Source organism: Gadus chalcogrammus, chromosome 23 (assembly GCF_026213295.1).
Source record: "Gadus chalcogrammus isolate NIFS_2021 chromosome 23, NIFS_Gcha_1.0, whole genome shotgun sequence".
NCBI lineage: Eukaryota > Metazoa > Chordata > Actinopteri > Gadiformes > Gadidae > Gadus > Gadus chalcogrammus.
Genome location: NC_079434.1, coordinates 102,816 through 118,800, shown reverse-complemented (window position 1 = coordinate 118,800; position 15,985 = coordinate 102,816). Strand labels below are relative to the sequence as shown.

General features: G+C 43.2%; 1 protein-coding gene and 1 long non-coding RNA gene across 3 annotated transcripts in view; one reads left to right on the top strand and one right to left on the bottom strand.

Annotated features, from left to right (window-relative positions):
* The first annotated feature begins 622 nt into the window (after positions 1-622).
* The window catches only part of LOC130376781 (dihydropyridine-sensitive L-type skeletal muscle calcium channel subunit alpha-1-like), a 73,103-nt gene continuing 57,740 nt past the window's right edge, over positions 623-15,985 (top strand). Inside the window, exons 1-11 of the mRNA XM_056583652.1 lie at positions 623-748; positions 2,939-3,084; positions 3,235-3,316; positions 4,839-4,999; positions 5,397-5,622; positions 5,772-5,979; positions 6,128-6,248; positions 7,129-7,243; positions 7,696-7,798; positions 7,887-7,956; positions 8,047-8,179. Coding sequence (XP_056439627.1) covers positions 663-748; positions 2,939-3,084; positions 3,235-3,316; positions 4,839-4,999; positions 5,397-5,622; positions 5,772-5,979; positions 6,128-6,248; positions 7,129-7,243; positions 7,696-7,798; positions 7,887-7,956; positions 8,047-8,179 — 1,451 coding nt within the window. The 5' untranslated portion in view covers positions 623-662. The remainder of the gene's footprint in view (positions 749-2,938; positions 3,085-3,234; positions 3,317-4,838; positions 5,000-5,396; positions 5,623-5,771; positions 5,980-6,127; positions 6,249-7,128; positions 7,244-7,695; positions 7,799-7,886; positions 7,957-8,046; positions 8,180-15,985) is intronic.
* LOC130376809 (uncharacterized) lies at positions 4,157-7,627 on the bottom strand. Of its 2 annotated transcripts, XR_008894093.1 has the most exons (4): positions 7,410-7,627; positions 7,051-7,187; positions 6,697-6,744; positions 4,157-4,343 (listed from the first exon to the last, which is right to left on the bottom strand). It is a non-coding gene; the product is annotated as an uncharacterized LOC130376809 (long non-coding RNA). The 2 variants fall into 2 exon arrangements; XR_008894092.1 differs by lacking the exon at positions 7,410-7,627 and having other exon boundaries at positions 7,051-7,399.

Below are 15,985 nucleotides of genomic sequence, written 5' to 3'. Positions count from 1 at the left end.
GCAAGCTTCTGTTTGTTGTTATCCTGCGGTAGCTACTGTAGCTAGCTAACTAGCTAATGGCTCGCTCTCGCGCATCTGTGTTCGCTCGTGCTTGATTGCGCGTCCATGTACTTGGAATGGGTGGAGTCAGAGTCAGCGTTGAAGGAGAGGGGGTAGGAGTTGTGTGTTTTCAAAATCTGCTGGCATTTCGCAAAACCCATACCCAACCTTTAAGGGTAGGATACTTTATTATTCTCCTATTGCTATAATTGACCACACGATGGCTCTGTAGAGCGGAGTGCTGCTGCATCAAAGCCACTCACCCCTACCAGCCTCCCACAGGCTGGGCCAAAGTTTAGGGCAAGGCATGGCAACTTAAACAAAATTTCATCACATCAAATAAAGGACAGGAAGAGGAATACAGAACTCGGGGTTGGAAACCCACCCCACAAATACATAGGAACATAACAAGTATGCTTGGAAAGAGGTTCAGACAGGCGAACATTTGATTGGGAACCATGAATTGTGCATATTTATTTTTAATCTATTTAGTTATAGATGTACTTATTGAGTAATAATTTGAATTGAACAACCTCCAGAAGTTTGTCTTGATAAAGAGAAGGAATATTAAATGCCAACATTATTTTGTGTTTTTTCCTTCCTAGGTAAACGATGCCATCGGAATGGAGTGGTCCTGGATTTATTTCACCACGTTGATCTTGGTCGGGTCCTACTTTGTACTCAACCTGGTTCTAGGAGTGCTTAGTGGGTAGGAACATCCATTGCATATTCAAAAAGTGACTTAACTTAAGCTCACCTTCACAAATATAATTGATGTGTTTCAATCTCCCCTGCCTAAAACTCCAGATTTTCTCCAGTTTTCCCACCCACCATCGATCAGCCGTCACTAATCCGTCTTGGCACAGTCTAGAAAGTGTGTTATCACACACCTCCATGAGGCTGGAAAGGATTTATATCATACATCAATTCAACATATTCCTGTTGTACATTATTATTGCTACTATTAATTATAATACATGAAAACACAGGAAACAAGACAAAACGTAACTAAATGAAAACTACTTAGAGCTTAAACCAAAGGCCTGTCTGAAGAGATGGGTCTTTCAAGGATTATACCGGTCTGTGTAATCAATCCATTGTAACTTTCTGGTGGCTTCACAAAAACATCTGTTACCAATATAATTTGCCAAAATACTTTCTTGTACCTATCCCGCTGAACAGTCTTTGGAGACAGTTACAAGATAATTCATTTTTAATTAATTCAAATTAATTCATTTTTTTAATTTAATTTTTTAATAATCGCGACGGTCTATACTTTCAACATAAAGTGTACATATTTATAATTTGAAATTCGCCCCAGCCTTTATACAACAGATACTATAGGGTCTATAGCATATAACCGCTTTTTCTGATTACAGTTTAATACATTTTCCACAATGTACCAGCTCTCGTTTTGAAGGCTGAACAAACAATTTGACTGGAATTACTAGTAGGTGTCCATATATCAGGGTTTAATGGACACAGTATAATTAAAGGATACGCAAGCATAGACATCCTATATCATAAATAGGATGTCTATGTATACAAACGCTTAAAAAATATATATTGACAAGTTGATGTCGGCAGGGTTGCTATGGCCTGTCGTTATGCGGAAATCGGAAGGACGTTGTCAGCCCTGTGTGTGTAAATGTTCGCTACGTCACTGCTGTTTCGAAAAGTGTATTTCCATCTCCCATTTTGCTCATTTACTCTCTTTCGCATTGCTCAAAAACCACCTCAAGCGAGAGGATAAACTTATTTGCGAATTAAAGGATTTTTATGTGAATTTTGGTGTTTCCATCACCGTTTACTGATTCCAAACTTCAAAATTTGCATAAAATCAGGGGGATGGTAACGCAGCTAGTGAGTATGTGATTACACAATTTAATTAACTCTAGAAATTGAATAAAGCTAGAATCTGACACAAAAACAAACGAGTGGAAGGGAAGTTTTGACTGACATGATTGACCCCAGGTTGTAGATCGAGCATGTGGAGTTGATGACAGTACTGGATATCTGGAGCTCAGACCACGCCCACAATCACAGACTGAGTAGAGGGAGCAGAAACAGGCAGTAAAACCCCAGAACCAAAGATGACTGGAGGAGACGGGTATGATCTGGGAGATATGAAAGGGGAAATCAAGGCGAAGGTTGGCAGGGAGATTCAGACAGATCACTCATAGGTTGATGACTGACTCAATCTCATAGGGACCCACAAAATGATAGACCAGATTCTTAGAAGCCATCTTTAGAGGTAGATCGGTATGACGAGCAGCCATACCTTTGGACCAGAGGAAGAAGCGGGAGCAGGGTTGTCATGGGGAACAGCTTGCCTTTGTGACTGTTTTTGAGGCCAAAGCAAAGCAGTTTGGGCTTGCCTCCAGGTACTCCGACAACGATGCATGAGTCCGAACAGATGGGTGCTATCTCATCCTCCTGCCCTGGAAACAATTGGGGCTGATAGACTAGAGAGGAGGGACAGTTTAAAAAATACATGTTTAGAAAGAAAGCCAAATGCAATGTGTTGTAAAAAAAATATGTAGCCACGCAGAATGCATATTATCTGATCTTTCGCCAGTATGCTCATGATTGCAAGTTTGTGTTACTATATTAGCTTAACCTACAATAATAGCCTCATAATAACAAAACAAATGAAACATTATACTGGCCAAGAATGCCATAAAAATTCATATCACCGGCCAATTGTGATTCTACTAAGCCAATGGAAACACTGGTGGTGAAACCGCGGATTCCTAATGGAAACCGTGGAGGAAACAAACATTGTACAGGTATGTACAATGTTTGTTTCCACCTGTAAAGCATTGGCGAGGGAACATTAGGTTAACTGATAACTGTTAACTTCCATCTGTCCATTCATCATTACATTATATTCTTTCAGTGAGTTTACGAAGGAGCGAGAGAAGGCCAAGTCCCGTGGAGAATTCCAGATACTCAGGGAGACACAACAGTTGGATGAAGATCTGAAGGGCTACATGGAGTGGATAACTCAGGCAGAGGTGATTGACAATGACCAGGAGGGCCAAGGTAAGACCCCCTTCTGAAAGAAAATAGAGTTGCTAGGAATCTAGAATGGAAACAAAGTGTGTGTGTGTGTGTGTGTGTGTGTGTGTGTGTGTGTGTGTGTGTGTGTGTGTGTGTGTGTGTGTGTGTGTGTGTGTGTGTGTGACACCTCAGGTCTGCTCCCCCTAGAAGATGGAGGATCAGAGGCAGATAGTTTCAGTAAAATGGACACCATGCACCGGATCATTTTCTACTAGTAAGCATTTATTTAGAAACATATTTTTCTACCCTTTATGATATGATGGAGCATGTGGGATGGTTCCCCTTCTTCAACAGCAGTGCAACATTAACCTTTTAAGGTGGTGTAACCACGGTTTCCATTAGGAAACCGCGGTTACACCACCAGTGTTTCCATTGGCTTAGTAGAATCACAATTGGCCGGTGATATGAATTTTGATGGCATTCTTGGCCAGTATAATGTTTCATTTGTTTTGTTATTATGAGGCTATTATTGTAGGTTAAGCTAATATAGTAACACAAACTTGCAATCATGAGCATACTGGCGAAAGATCAGATAATATGCGTTCTGCGTGGTTACATATTTTTTTACAACACATTGTATTTGGCTTTCTTTTGAAACATGTATTTGTGCACAAACACATATCATTATACATGCGCTGCACATTTTACGTTTGGCTGGTAAATGAGTGTCTTATCAGACACGTTGGCTAGAAGAAACCCTGGGTGTAACTCGTTAATCACCACCAACGTACTGGATATACATTCATAAATACACGTACATAAACACATACACATACATACATTGTGGCAACCCCTTTCGTCGGCGGCGGGGATTCGGGAATTAAACAAGGAAGCAGGGTTCGGTGCAACGGGTTTTATTACCGGCAGCTCACAAAAAGGGAAATGATACGTTAACTAAGGTTCTTCCGTAATCAGGAATAAGGATGCGGGACCTCCGGGTCCAGCCCATCCTCTGGGTCGGCGGGGAAACACCTCCCGACGCCTCCGGCTCTCTCCTGGGGGGAAACGTTCTCTGGTTAACGTTAGGTCGACAACACGTCTTTTCCCGGTCAGCTCTTTTTCCCCCGTCTCTCCCGTCCCCGTCCCCCCGGTGCCCCCAATGTCCTTGATTGCCTGGGCCTGCTTGATGCTCCATCTAGTGCAGCTGGGTGGAGGGGGATGTATCTTCCTTCCACTACCCGTCCACGGGGAGGGTGCTGAAGCGGCTGGACCCTGGCCAACGGCGTGGGGTTGCCTCACATCTATACATACATAGAGACGCACACACACACACACACACACACACACACACACACACACACACACACACACATACATACATACATACATACATACATACATACATACATACATACATACATACATACATACATACATACATACATACATACATACATACATACATACATACACACATACATCGTGGCTTGGATCCAAATGCAGACTTTCAAGTTCAAGTCATACATGTATAGCTAGCATTGAAATTCTCCATACGGAGTCTAAGCACTAAATAAAATAGTTATATTAATAAATAAATTCAAATACGCAGTTGAAATTTCAAAAAGGCAGGCAGACAAATCAGTAGTATTAGAAATGGCAACACTGTAAATGTTTACCAAAATAATGGATCATAGCTTTCAATAAATCATAATATTAATTCCCACTAATATTACTGCATTCATATCAGTATTTCTGCTGTCTTTCTCCCTATCTTCCCCATAAACCTCTGGATACAGTAAACGCGCTCGCAGATGGAACCATTTCTGCAGAAGAAAATGCCGGATGTATGTAAAGTCCAAGCTCTTCACCTGGTGGGTAATCCTGCTGGTTTTCCTCAACACACTGGCTGTTGCAACTGAGCATCATCAGCAGTCAAAGAGTCTCACCGATTGGCAAGGTATCAAGTATGAATAGCTATCAATAGATATATATCATTTATATTTAATACTTTGTTTTATAAACAACAAAATCAAACATAAGACAGAAGACATACTAACATGTCTATACGAAAACAACACATCAAGTGTCCAACTTCCCCTTGATGTCAAGTCAGGAAGGCCATTCCAAAACAAGTTATGTGGCCATCGCAATAATTAAAGGAACTGCCTGATATGGATATTTTAGACAGACTACATTCATTCCAATGAACAATCAACACTCCCCTGTTTATACTGTTCCCACAGAGGTATTTACATTGGGTTAGTCTATTATTATAATCATGTTATTGAGACCAATTTGTCCATGTCATGGTTTTGTCTCTTCTCTCTTCCTCTGCTCCTGGTGTTTCTCAACAGGTACTTCCAACAAGCTTCTGCTGTCCATGTTTGCCATTGAGATGTTGATGAAGATGTATGCACTGGGGCTTCCCTCCTACTTCATGTCACTGTTCAACCGCTTCGACTGCTTTGTTGTGACCACTGGCATCTTGGAGCTAATCCTGGTCCGGATGAACATCATGTCTGCTATGGGGATTTCTGTGCTACGTTGCATCAGACTGCTACGCCTTCTCAAAGTCACTAAGTAAAAGGATTTGAAGATGTTTATAAATAAAATACCTTTCATAAAGACACTGATCATTTTCAAAGGGAATAATATTGTTTTTTGCAGGTCTGAAATTTTCTTTGTTTTATTGAAGTTCTTCAGATTCATGACCTGTTTTTTTTTTTTAGGTACTGGACAACCCTCAGTAACCTGGTTGCATCCCTGCTGAATTCAATGAGATCAATTGCCTGCTTGCTGCTTCTCCTCTTCCTCTTCATTGTCATATTTTCATTGCTGGGGATGCAGGTGTTTGGAGGGAAATTCAACTTTTCCAACCAACCCAAACCACGTAGCACATTTGACAGCTTTCCTCAGGCCCTCATCAGTGTATTCCAGGTACTTATATTGAAACATGGCCTTCAATCTGAATAATAAAGTCATTCCTATAATTAATTTAGTGTCTGATAGCGCACATTTGAGCACACATTAATTCATTCTTATAACATACATTTAAGCTGACTGAACTTGTGTGTTTGCTTCCCAGATCTTGACAGGAGAGGACTGGAACTTGATAATGTACGACGGCATCATGGCCTATGGTGGACCTAGCATGCCTGGGATACTAGTTAGCATTTACTTCATTATCCTCTTCATCTGTGGAAATTGTATCCTTTTGTCTTTTCTATTTCCTTAATTTGATAATATATTTGTGTGTTGACAACTACGTTTGATATATTTAAAGCATATGATTTTGAATGGTTGAAGCCCCTTCAACCATTCACTTTCAGTCCCCTATTTAGTGGGGCTTCTGTCCCCTATTGAGTGGGCTTCAGTCCACTATTTAGTGGGCTTCAGACCCTATTTAGTTGGGCTTCAATCACCTATTTATTGGGCTTCAGTCACATATTTAGTAGGGCTTGTTTTTCATCACGGCCCTCCTGAAAATCTGTAGCCATCTGTGGTCAACTTCACGAAGAGGCGGGCCTACTGATTTCTACAGATAATGTGAGCAGTAAAGAAATGCAGTATAATGCATGTCTCTAGTACCAGCAACTGCATCAATCTGTCTGCACCAAAATGATCTTCTGGCCCATTACACATGACTTGGTTTACCTGCTGTGTTTCAAAGCGTTAGTCCTGCAAAAATTCTCCAAATCTGACCTGAAGGAAACAAATATAGACAGATACAGACAGTAAATTACACATATCACCAGTTTAGTTTCCCAAGTTCACCCCACAAAATTCACTATTCCAAATATCGCTTTGTAAGCAGTATAACCAGCTGAAATGTGGACATTCTGGTGTAAATTACTAAGGTGATTTATCGTACCAACTCCAGATGATTCATTTGTTAATAACAATGGTAAAACTGTTGATCAGACGCAACAGCTCCAAAAGCAGATGGTACAACACTGGCTCACAAATTAACTAAATATAGTACATCCATACGGGCTCAGGAATGCTTACAGACAACTGGGACAACGGTTGTCTGTAAACCATTGTGTGTAATCGTTGGACTTGTATTTGACTTGACCCACTGCCCAGTCATCCTGCTGAACGTCTTCCTGGCCATTGCCGTGGATAACTTGGCCGAGGCTGAATCTCTGACGTCGGCTCAGAAGGAAAAGGCAGAAGAGAAGAAACGCAAGAAAGTGCTCTCGTAAGTGGAGCACTGGTCCCTTTCCAGACCATGCACACATGCACTAATAATGCATGTGTTCACCCGTTATAAATATGTGTATACTGTATATATATATATATGCGAACAAAACAATACACTAAAACGAATTATTTCTTGAAAATAATATGTAGAGACATTAACCAACCTTTCAAATGTCCACATATCCTCCTGTGATCCTCGGTGCTTCATATTATCACGTCCAGAACAAAGTCGGGGCAACACTGCCTCAGTGGAATCAGCTGCATCTAGTACAGCTGACCGTCTGTGAATGTATTTTAGTCACAGCCAAAGGTTAAAATCATTATTTCACTTGGTCAAATAAGGTCATATCTAATTATATCATTAGAATACACATGTCCTGTTCATGTAGAAAGTAGGGTGCGTTTTAAAGGAATGGTGCAAACAGCCCGCTGCTGTGTTGTTTCCCTCAGGGCCAACATGCCTGACAAAGCTGCCGAGGAGAAAGCCTTTCTGGCCAAGAAACTGGCAGATCAAAGAGCCAAGGGCATAGAGGGGATCCCTACCACTGCAAAGGTCAGCCTCTAGTAGGCTTATAATTTTCATCTAAGACAAACTTGGATACATGTCGTTTTGGCTCACCAAATCACATCTCTGTCTGCAGCTCAAAATCGATGAGTTTGAGTCCAACGTCAATGAAATCAAAGACCCGTTTCCTCCTGCAGACTTCCCTGGTGAGCTCCCATCCCTATTTCAGATTCTTCCACTCAGATGGACTATCGAGAAAAGGTTGAGCTGTTAAGATGATCTGTTCCTCTGCCCAGGTGACGATGAGGAGGAAGACCCTGACATCCCTGAGAGCCCCAGGCCCCGCCCCATGGCCGACTTGCAGCTGAAGGAGGAGGCTGTGCCCATGCCAGAGGCCAGCTCATTCTTCATCTTCGGCCCCCAGAACAAGTAGGATATTATCAAGTGGTCAAATGATCAATCAGGGGTGGGACTATTGCCGCGTTTCCACTGCAGGGTGCGGTACAGTTCGGTTCGCAAAGGTGCGGTACGGATTGCGTTTCCACCGCCAAAAGTGGGCGTGACCCGGACTGAGCCGTACTCGTTTTGCCCTCGTTTTCAGTACTCCTCCGTTGGGGTACTGAAAACGAGACGAGACGCCTGAAAGGGTTTCGGAAAATTCGAGCTACACATCCCCCCCGTTGATTGGTCGACAGAACCGTCACTTCTGGGCGACGTGGGGATAAAAACAAATAAAAAGTAGCCTCGAGGTATTATTCTTTACAATGAACATGTCGAGTAAAACGCTTGCTTGTGCGAACAAGGAGGTGGAGACGTTCCTCTGCATTCTTGGGCAGGAAGATGTTGTTTACGATGTTTACGTAGCTGCCGCGGCGATCGACATCCGGCCTACCATAAAGGGTACTGTCGGCGGTGGAAACGCGACCTCGGAACTGAGCTGGCCTATACCGCCCCCTCCCTCCCGGACTGAGGTGAACCGAACCGTACCGCACCCTGCAGTGGAAACGCGGCATAAAGCTGAAACATTTAGCATTTTACCATTTAAACGTTCTTCAACATATGAGATTTAATGTAATGTAATGAGGGGATGGGTATGAGGTCAGAAAAAAAAGGTTCAAAGGTTTTTTATTCGCCATTTGTGCATAAACCAGACAGTTCAAACACATTGGAATTCTTGTGCAGGGCTTCCCAAGTCAAGTACATTATTAATACAAAGAGAGAGAGAGAGAGAGAGAGAGAGAGAGAGAGAGAGAGAGAGAGAGAGAGAGAGAGAGAGAGAGAGAGAGAGAGAGAGAGAGAGAGAGAGGGCGCAGCACAATAAATAGTAATAATACAAATATATAAAAAGTTTTAAAAATGTAGATAAGGACAAACTGCATGTTGTGCATTGCATTTCAGAGAGCACCACAGTAGAGAGTGATTAAAATTAAAAATTAAAAAATATATACATATTAAATTAAATTGAATTCAGCAGTGCAACCATACTGTGAAACCACATGTAGCAGCGTTATTGCACGTAGGAAGTGGAGGTAGTGTGGTGAGTATATATTTAAATAAATAAATAAAATACAATATTGCACATTGTATTTTTTCAGATGTTCTCTGTTAATGCCATCAGTCGCACTGTTGCAGGGAAGAAGCTATTGAAGAATCTTGTTGTGTGTGTGATGACACTGTCCGCTCTACTGTGTCTGAGTCTGTATTTGCAATGTTTGTTATTGAGTAGAGGGTGAGCTGGGTGGAGGGAGTCTCTAATGATTCTCACTGCCCTTTTCCGACAGCGCTGACTGTAAATAAAGTCCATGGAGGGAAGTGTGGTCCCAGTAATCCTTTCAGCAGTCTTTATGACCCTTTGGAGTGCCCTCCTCTCTGCCTGTGTGGTATTCCCGTACCAGACAGTGATACCTGAAGTGAGAATGCTCTCTACAAGTCCACTGTAGGCCAGGGTGAGAGGACGCTGGTTTAGTCCCGATTTCCTGAGCAGTCTGACGAAATACAGCCGCTGCTGGGCTTTTTTCACTGTGGCAGCAGTGTTTAGAGACCAGCTCAGGTCAGACATCACCTGCAGTTCCAGGAATCGGTGGTTGTCCGCCCTCTCCACCTCAGTCCCTTGGATGGTAAGGGGCTGTAGGGGGGCAGGACGCCTCCTGAAGTCTGCTATCACCTCTCTTGTTTTGGCTACGTTGAGGATCAGGTAATTGTCCTCTCCATAGATGAGAATATCCTCACAATCATGCGTGTACAGGGTGAAGAGTTTGGGACTGAGGCAGCAGCCCTGTGGTGAACCTGTGCTGACTATGAGCTCAGCAGACACCCGCCTCCCCACTCTCACCACCTGTGGTCTTTCAATCAGGAAATCTAGGATCCAGTTACAGGTGGGAGTCGGGACACCGAGGTCCGTCAGCGAACCAATCAGCTTGCCCGGGCGGATGGTGTTGAAGGCAGAGCTATAGTCCAGGAAAAGCATTCTGACATATGTTCTGCTGTTGTCCAGGTGTTGCAAAGTGTGATGTAGGGCTATGGCCACCGTGTCATCCACTGATCGGTTGGGGCGATAGGCAAACTGGGATGGGTCGACAGTGTCCGATACTGTGCCGTTTATGTGGGTAAGAACCAGCTTTTCTAGGCACTTCATGGGGGCTGAAGTTAGCGCCACCGGCCTTAAGTCATTCAGCGTGGATGAATTAGGCTTTTTTGCAACCGGTAGGATTATGGATGATTTAAATACTCGGGGGACTACTGCCTGGGATAGGGACAGATTGAAAATGTCAGCATACACACCCACTAGTTGTTCCCCACAGGCCTTCAAGACTCTTGGATGAACGCCGTCTGGTCCCATAGCCTTATGGGGGTTCACCTGCTTCAGAGCCCTCAGAACCTGTGCGTGTGTAACCTGGAAGGCAGTGTCCATGGAGTCACAGGGGGCTTTTTAGGGAGTGTCTGTGTTCAGCCTGTCGAACCTGGCATAAAAGTTATTAAGGCGGTCTGGAAGGGTGGCATCTTGGGTGTCTGGGGTCATCATGGTAGTCCTGTAATTCGTAGCTGCCTGGATTCCCTTCCACATGCTGCTCGTGTTGTTGTTCAGATAGAGGCTTTCAAGTTTTTGGGAGTGGGCCCTTTTTGCAGCTCTGATGGACCTCTCAAGGTCATACCGGGCTCTCTTATATTCCTCTTGATCTCCTGACTTGAAGGCCTCCCGTCTAATTCTGATGTTTTGTTTTATGTCCCCATTAAACCAAGGTTTTTGGTTTGGGAACACACGCACAGATCTTGGGGGGGCACATATAGACGTGCACCAGCTGATGTAGTCGCTCACAGTCTCTGTGTAGTCGTGGATGTTGTCTGTAGCATCTCTGAAGATGTTCCAGTCTGTGGCCTCCAGGCAGCCCTGCAGACTCGCCAGTCAGTCCAGGTGTTAACAGTTTTAATTGTGACTGGTCTCGCCTTGAGCCTCTTGATGTATGAAGGCCTTAGTATTATTGCTAGATGGTCAGATTTGCCGAAATGTGGTAAAGGTGCAGCGAGAAAAGCATTTTTAATGTTGCTATAGCATTGATCAAGTGTTTTGTTTCCTCTGGTGGGGAAAGTCACAGACTTATACAGTTTTGGAATATATTTCCGAAGGTTACAGTGGTTGAAGTCTCCCAGAATGATGAAAGCAGCATCAGGGTTAGAGTTGTCATGCTCACTGATCGAGCCGTGCAGTTCTTTAAGTGCAGCCTCCTCATTGGCAGAGGGGGGTATGTACACAGCGCTCACAATTATGCATTGCAGTTCTCTGGGTAAATAAAACGGCCTTAGCCTTACCGTCAAATATTCCACGTTTTCCGAACAGGATTTGGAAATAATCCTGCAGTCCTTGCACCAGGATGGTTTGACGTAGATGGCCGTTGTGATGGAAAATCTACATGTTGTTACGTTTTTGGTCCATCGATGAACTTAAGTTTTGTTACTATTTTGTGTGATGCATATATTGCCTGCCTTCTACTCTCATTTTGGGTCATCTAACGTGTGAACCTTCCAGGGTCGTGTGATGCGTTTTATTGCCTGCCTGTTCCTATGTTTTCGTGTCTTGTAAATCATCTTCCATGCAATCCTTTGATGTATGGGCCTGTTCCTCGACCCCCTGGCTAGCGTCAACGAAGCCGTAGGGTTACATGGCATGGCCACTACCCCCTCCAATGGCATCCAGGGGAGCTTCAATTGTAAAGATTACCATCTGGTAAACAAAGGCTTTTTCTTTATTGAGGGACACACCCCCTCCAGAACCCAACTCAAGTGAATAAGAACTCACGACTCTGAACAATCGGTGGACTTCTCCCGAGCGTACCTTTACAGTATGAAGTAGCACGCAACGGGAAGCTCCCATATGAGGCCTCAGATTATTGTAATGTTTGCCTGTTTTATTGTTTGTTGATGCATGTTGTGATGTATCTTTGTTCGTACTTTTATTACAAATATATATGACCACTTATTGTCAACAGTATTGTGTGCTTTTTGCATCTAAATATCTCATCTGTCTTAGACGCAAACTCTGATAGAGAAATTGCCACGACACCGTTCCACCTCCCCGGGTTTTACCGCTATCCCTAGCGCTCCGGTCCCCCCTGAAGACCGTATATCCGTCCAGTGTCACAGCCGCGTCAGGTGACTTTTCCCCCAGCCATGTCTCGCAGAAACACAACAAGGTGCAATCCTGGATGTCCCTCTGCGTGGATATCCTCACATGAAGCTCTTCCATTTTATTTTCCAAAGACTGGACGTTCGCGAACAGTATGATCGGGAGAGTTAGCCTCCCTTTTGTGGCCAAACGCCAGAGCCTTCGCTGCACTCCTCCCCGTCTACCGCGTCTCCGCTTCGGGCCGTTAGTGGGAGAGCTGCCGGCCGGTGGTTGGCATGGCGATGCGATGAGTAGCTCCGGGTAATCGCTCAACGTACTCGGGTCAAACAGGCCAGAATTACTGCGCTCTCTCAGTATCAGTAAGTTCGCCCGGTCGTATGTGATGTTTAGGGACAGTTTAATTGCCATAGTTGGCACTAAAAAGCAAGAAAAACCTAAAAGACGTAACTTGACTATGGGGAGCTCCGCAACGTCGCACTCAGGGGAGCGCCATCACCGAGGCAACCAAGAAGATACTTACGGCGAGAAAAGACTATGCTACTACAGAGTCAACAATATGAAAATAAAGACACAACCACGTTGACTGCACAAGTACCGGTCCGCCATATGCATCACAGCTGCAACACCATGTCAATCTAACATGGTGCAAATCCACTGTGGGAAGCAGGAGTGCAGTCAGCCCATCGATAGTCAACGCGTGTAAGCGACGCGAGCGACGTGCTTATGGCGAGTGGATATTGCGAGTGGATAGTGCCAAACCTAAGGATAACCTGGAAGAGGCGAAGGAGCAGTCTAACCCTACGCCGCCGTGAGAACGCCTGAACTATGGTTAATTATCTGCTGTCAAAGCACTGATTCTGTTGAATGATGGATGCTTAAAATTTACTTTCAAACACAGATAAATGCGGTTGTTAATTCACAAATGTTTTCTGTTTCATCAAAGAAATTCCATTGTGATCATTTACATTTTTACATTGATTTATATATAAACTACAACTTTTGAAAAAGAAAGTGAATAATATAGCCTAGATAGAAAACAGAAAACGTCATAGGTCTGCCCTATGAAGTGACATCATGCCCATACAATCATCAAAAAAAATGTGAGATCTGTTTTAAAACAGTTTTGGTATTTTTGACACATAAAAACAAAAATAAATAAATAATGGCGACGGCGTACGTATCTTCTCCACACGTGCATTTCACACGATGTTATCCTTCTCCTGTTAATCCTGGCTCTATCCACTCGCCATAAGTGGATAGATCCAGGATTACCAGGAGAAGGATAAAATTGTGTGGAATGCACGTGTGGAGAAGATACGTACGCCTTTTACGTTTTTCTGGTATTAATATATCCAATTACTTGTTGATGAATAAGTTGATGACATTTTTTAGAAAACGTTAGTTTTTATGTGTCAAAAAGACCAAAACTGTTTTATGACAGATCTCAAAAATGTTTTGATGATTGTATGGGCATGATGTCACTTCATAGGGCAGGCCTATGACGTTTTCTGTTTTCTATCTAGGCTATAGGCCTATTATTCACTTTCTTTTTCAAAAGTTGTAGCTAATATATAAATCAATGTAACAATGTAAATGATCACAATGGAATTTCTTTGATGAAACAGAAAACATTTGTGAATTAACAACCGCATTTATCTGTGTTTCAAAGTCAATTTTAAGCATCCATAATTCAACAGAATCTGTGCTTTGACAGCAGATAATTAACCATACAAATGTTGAATTTGAGAAGGCAAGAAAGAAGAAAAACATTATTGGCCGGATTGAAGACTTGATTGTAGAGTCACTAGTTGTAGGCCAACATGTATTATTTTGGCAGACGGCCAAACAATTGTACAGACGGCTTTGATTGTAGTCATCCAATAAGAGTCTGGCAAAGCATAAAAACGTGGCACTGGAACATGCTTTATTTAAAGAAGATGCAAAAAAAAAGTGTTGGCTTACATTAAGCTTACCCAAAACAGGGGGACTGGATGATTCCTGAAATCATGGAATCACTTAATGATTCATAGGTGGTGTGACGTGGCAACTTCAGGATTAGTGCAAACGTGTTTGCTTCCGGGAAAACAGTGCCAGTGTGCAAAAAGTTTAATGTTGGCTCTCCTGGGAATCGTAGGGGAGGAACTCTGTCCGCCCCAGTGACAAACATGAGAAGCCGGTTCAGTGTCACTCTGTTCTCCGCCACCAATACAGCATCTCAGCCTGCAATGTAAAAGATAGGACTTAAGTCAATATAATGACTCAAGGCAAATGTTTTTGTACACTTCACCTAGCCGAAAATAATCATTACAGATATATATATCAACCTAAAAATTCTAACTAACACTTTCAATCAAATGAATGCACAATGTTTATATTTTATATTGGGATCTTACATTTATAGGTCATATATTTTTGAACAAACCAAAAATGAAATGATCCCAGAAATCCCACCAAAAATGGGATTTCTGTGACCTACACTTTTTTTTATGGACCAAAATGTCTGACTGGATGAAAGAAAGACAGAGGTCTGTACACCGCTAGGCTCCCTATGAACAACCCAGTTAAGAAGGCAATCTTTCGGGCACTCCGGTGGCGTATTGGATAGAGCGCGTACCATATTGGCTCTGGTGTTCGTTGCAGTGGGCGCAACGTTTGATCAAACTTAAACATCCTCAGGCACAGTTGGTTGCCAAGCCTTATTTCATCAATTCCCATTTTTCATTTCAAGTTACCAAAGTATGCATACCTTCCACATTGATGAGCCTGTCCCTCCAGTAGCCAACTGCCCACTCCTCCTCTGACCGGCGTGAGCTCCCTCGAACAGAGAAATTGACGGCAAACATATTTATCCCCTGCTGTCAGTGGGGCAGGGGGTCCACCTGAAAACAGCTTTCGTAAAGCAGTTCTTCCTACTGCCGCCTGCAGCACCCCCAAGCACTCCAAACCTTGCCGCAATCTTTCAAAGAAATTCCAAAAGATTGTATTAGTGACATTACTACTTGAATAGGAAATCGAGGTGGAGGTATGGGCAAGTGGTTGAAGAGCTGGTTTGGTTGACTGGAGAGGAAGCTCAGGAACCGGCCTCAGAACAGAAGATGGAGCCTCTCTGGGCTCACGACAGTATTTCTCCTGTGCTTGTTCCCCTGTGCAGTGCCTATTGCAGTATTACCTTTTTTGTATAAAAAAGCATAATATCAGATGACAAAATGGCTACAGAGGAAATGGCACAGATACTAGGTTATTATTGGCTGGGTAATGTGTTTATAAACTAAACATCTTGTGATTGTTGCAGTATTTATCACTTGGAGCCGGGTGGTGCTTTTCTCCATCATCATGATATTAGCCATACCCCCCTGGATGTGGGGGTATGGCTCAAACACTGGTGCCTGACTCCATATACGCGCCTTGATCCACAGTACTGCTCGTAGAGTTGGATGAAAAGTGCCTCAAACACACGACAGGTCACTGTGCTGGGCTTCTCCCTCCTGCAAAGTATTTGCAAAGGTATTGAGTAGCATTAGTGCAAGTACAAGACTTCATGTAATGGCTTGCAGTATTGTCATGCTTGCTCAGAGTATTCATTTAGAATATATTTGTTTGTGAGTGTGAGCTTA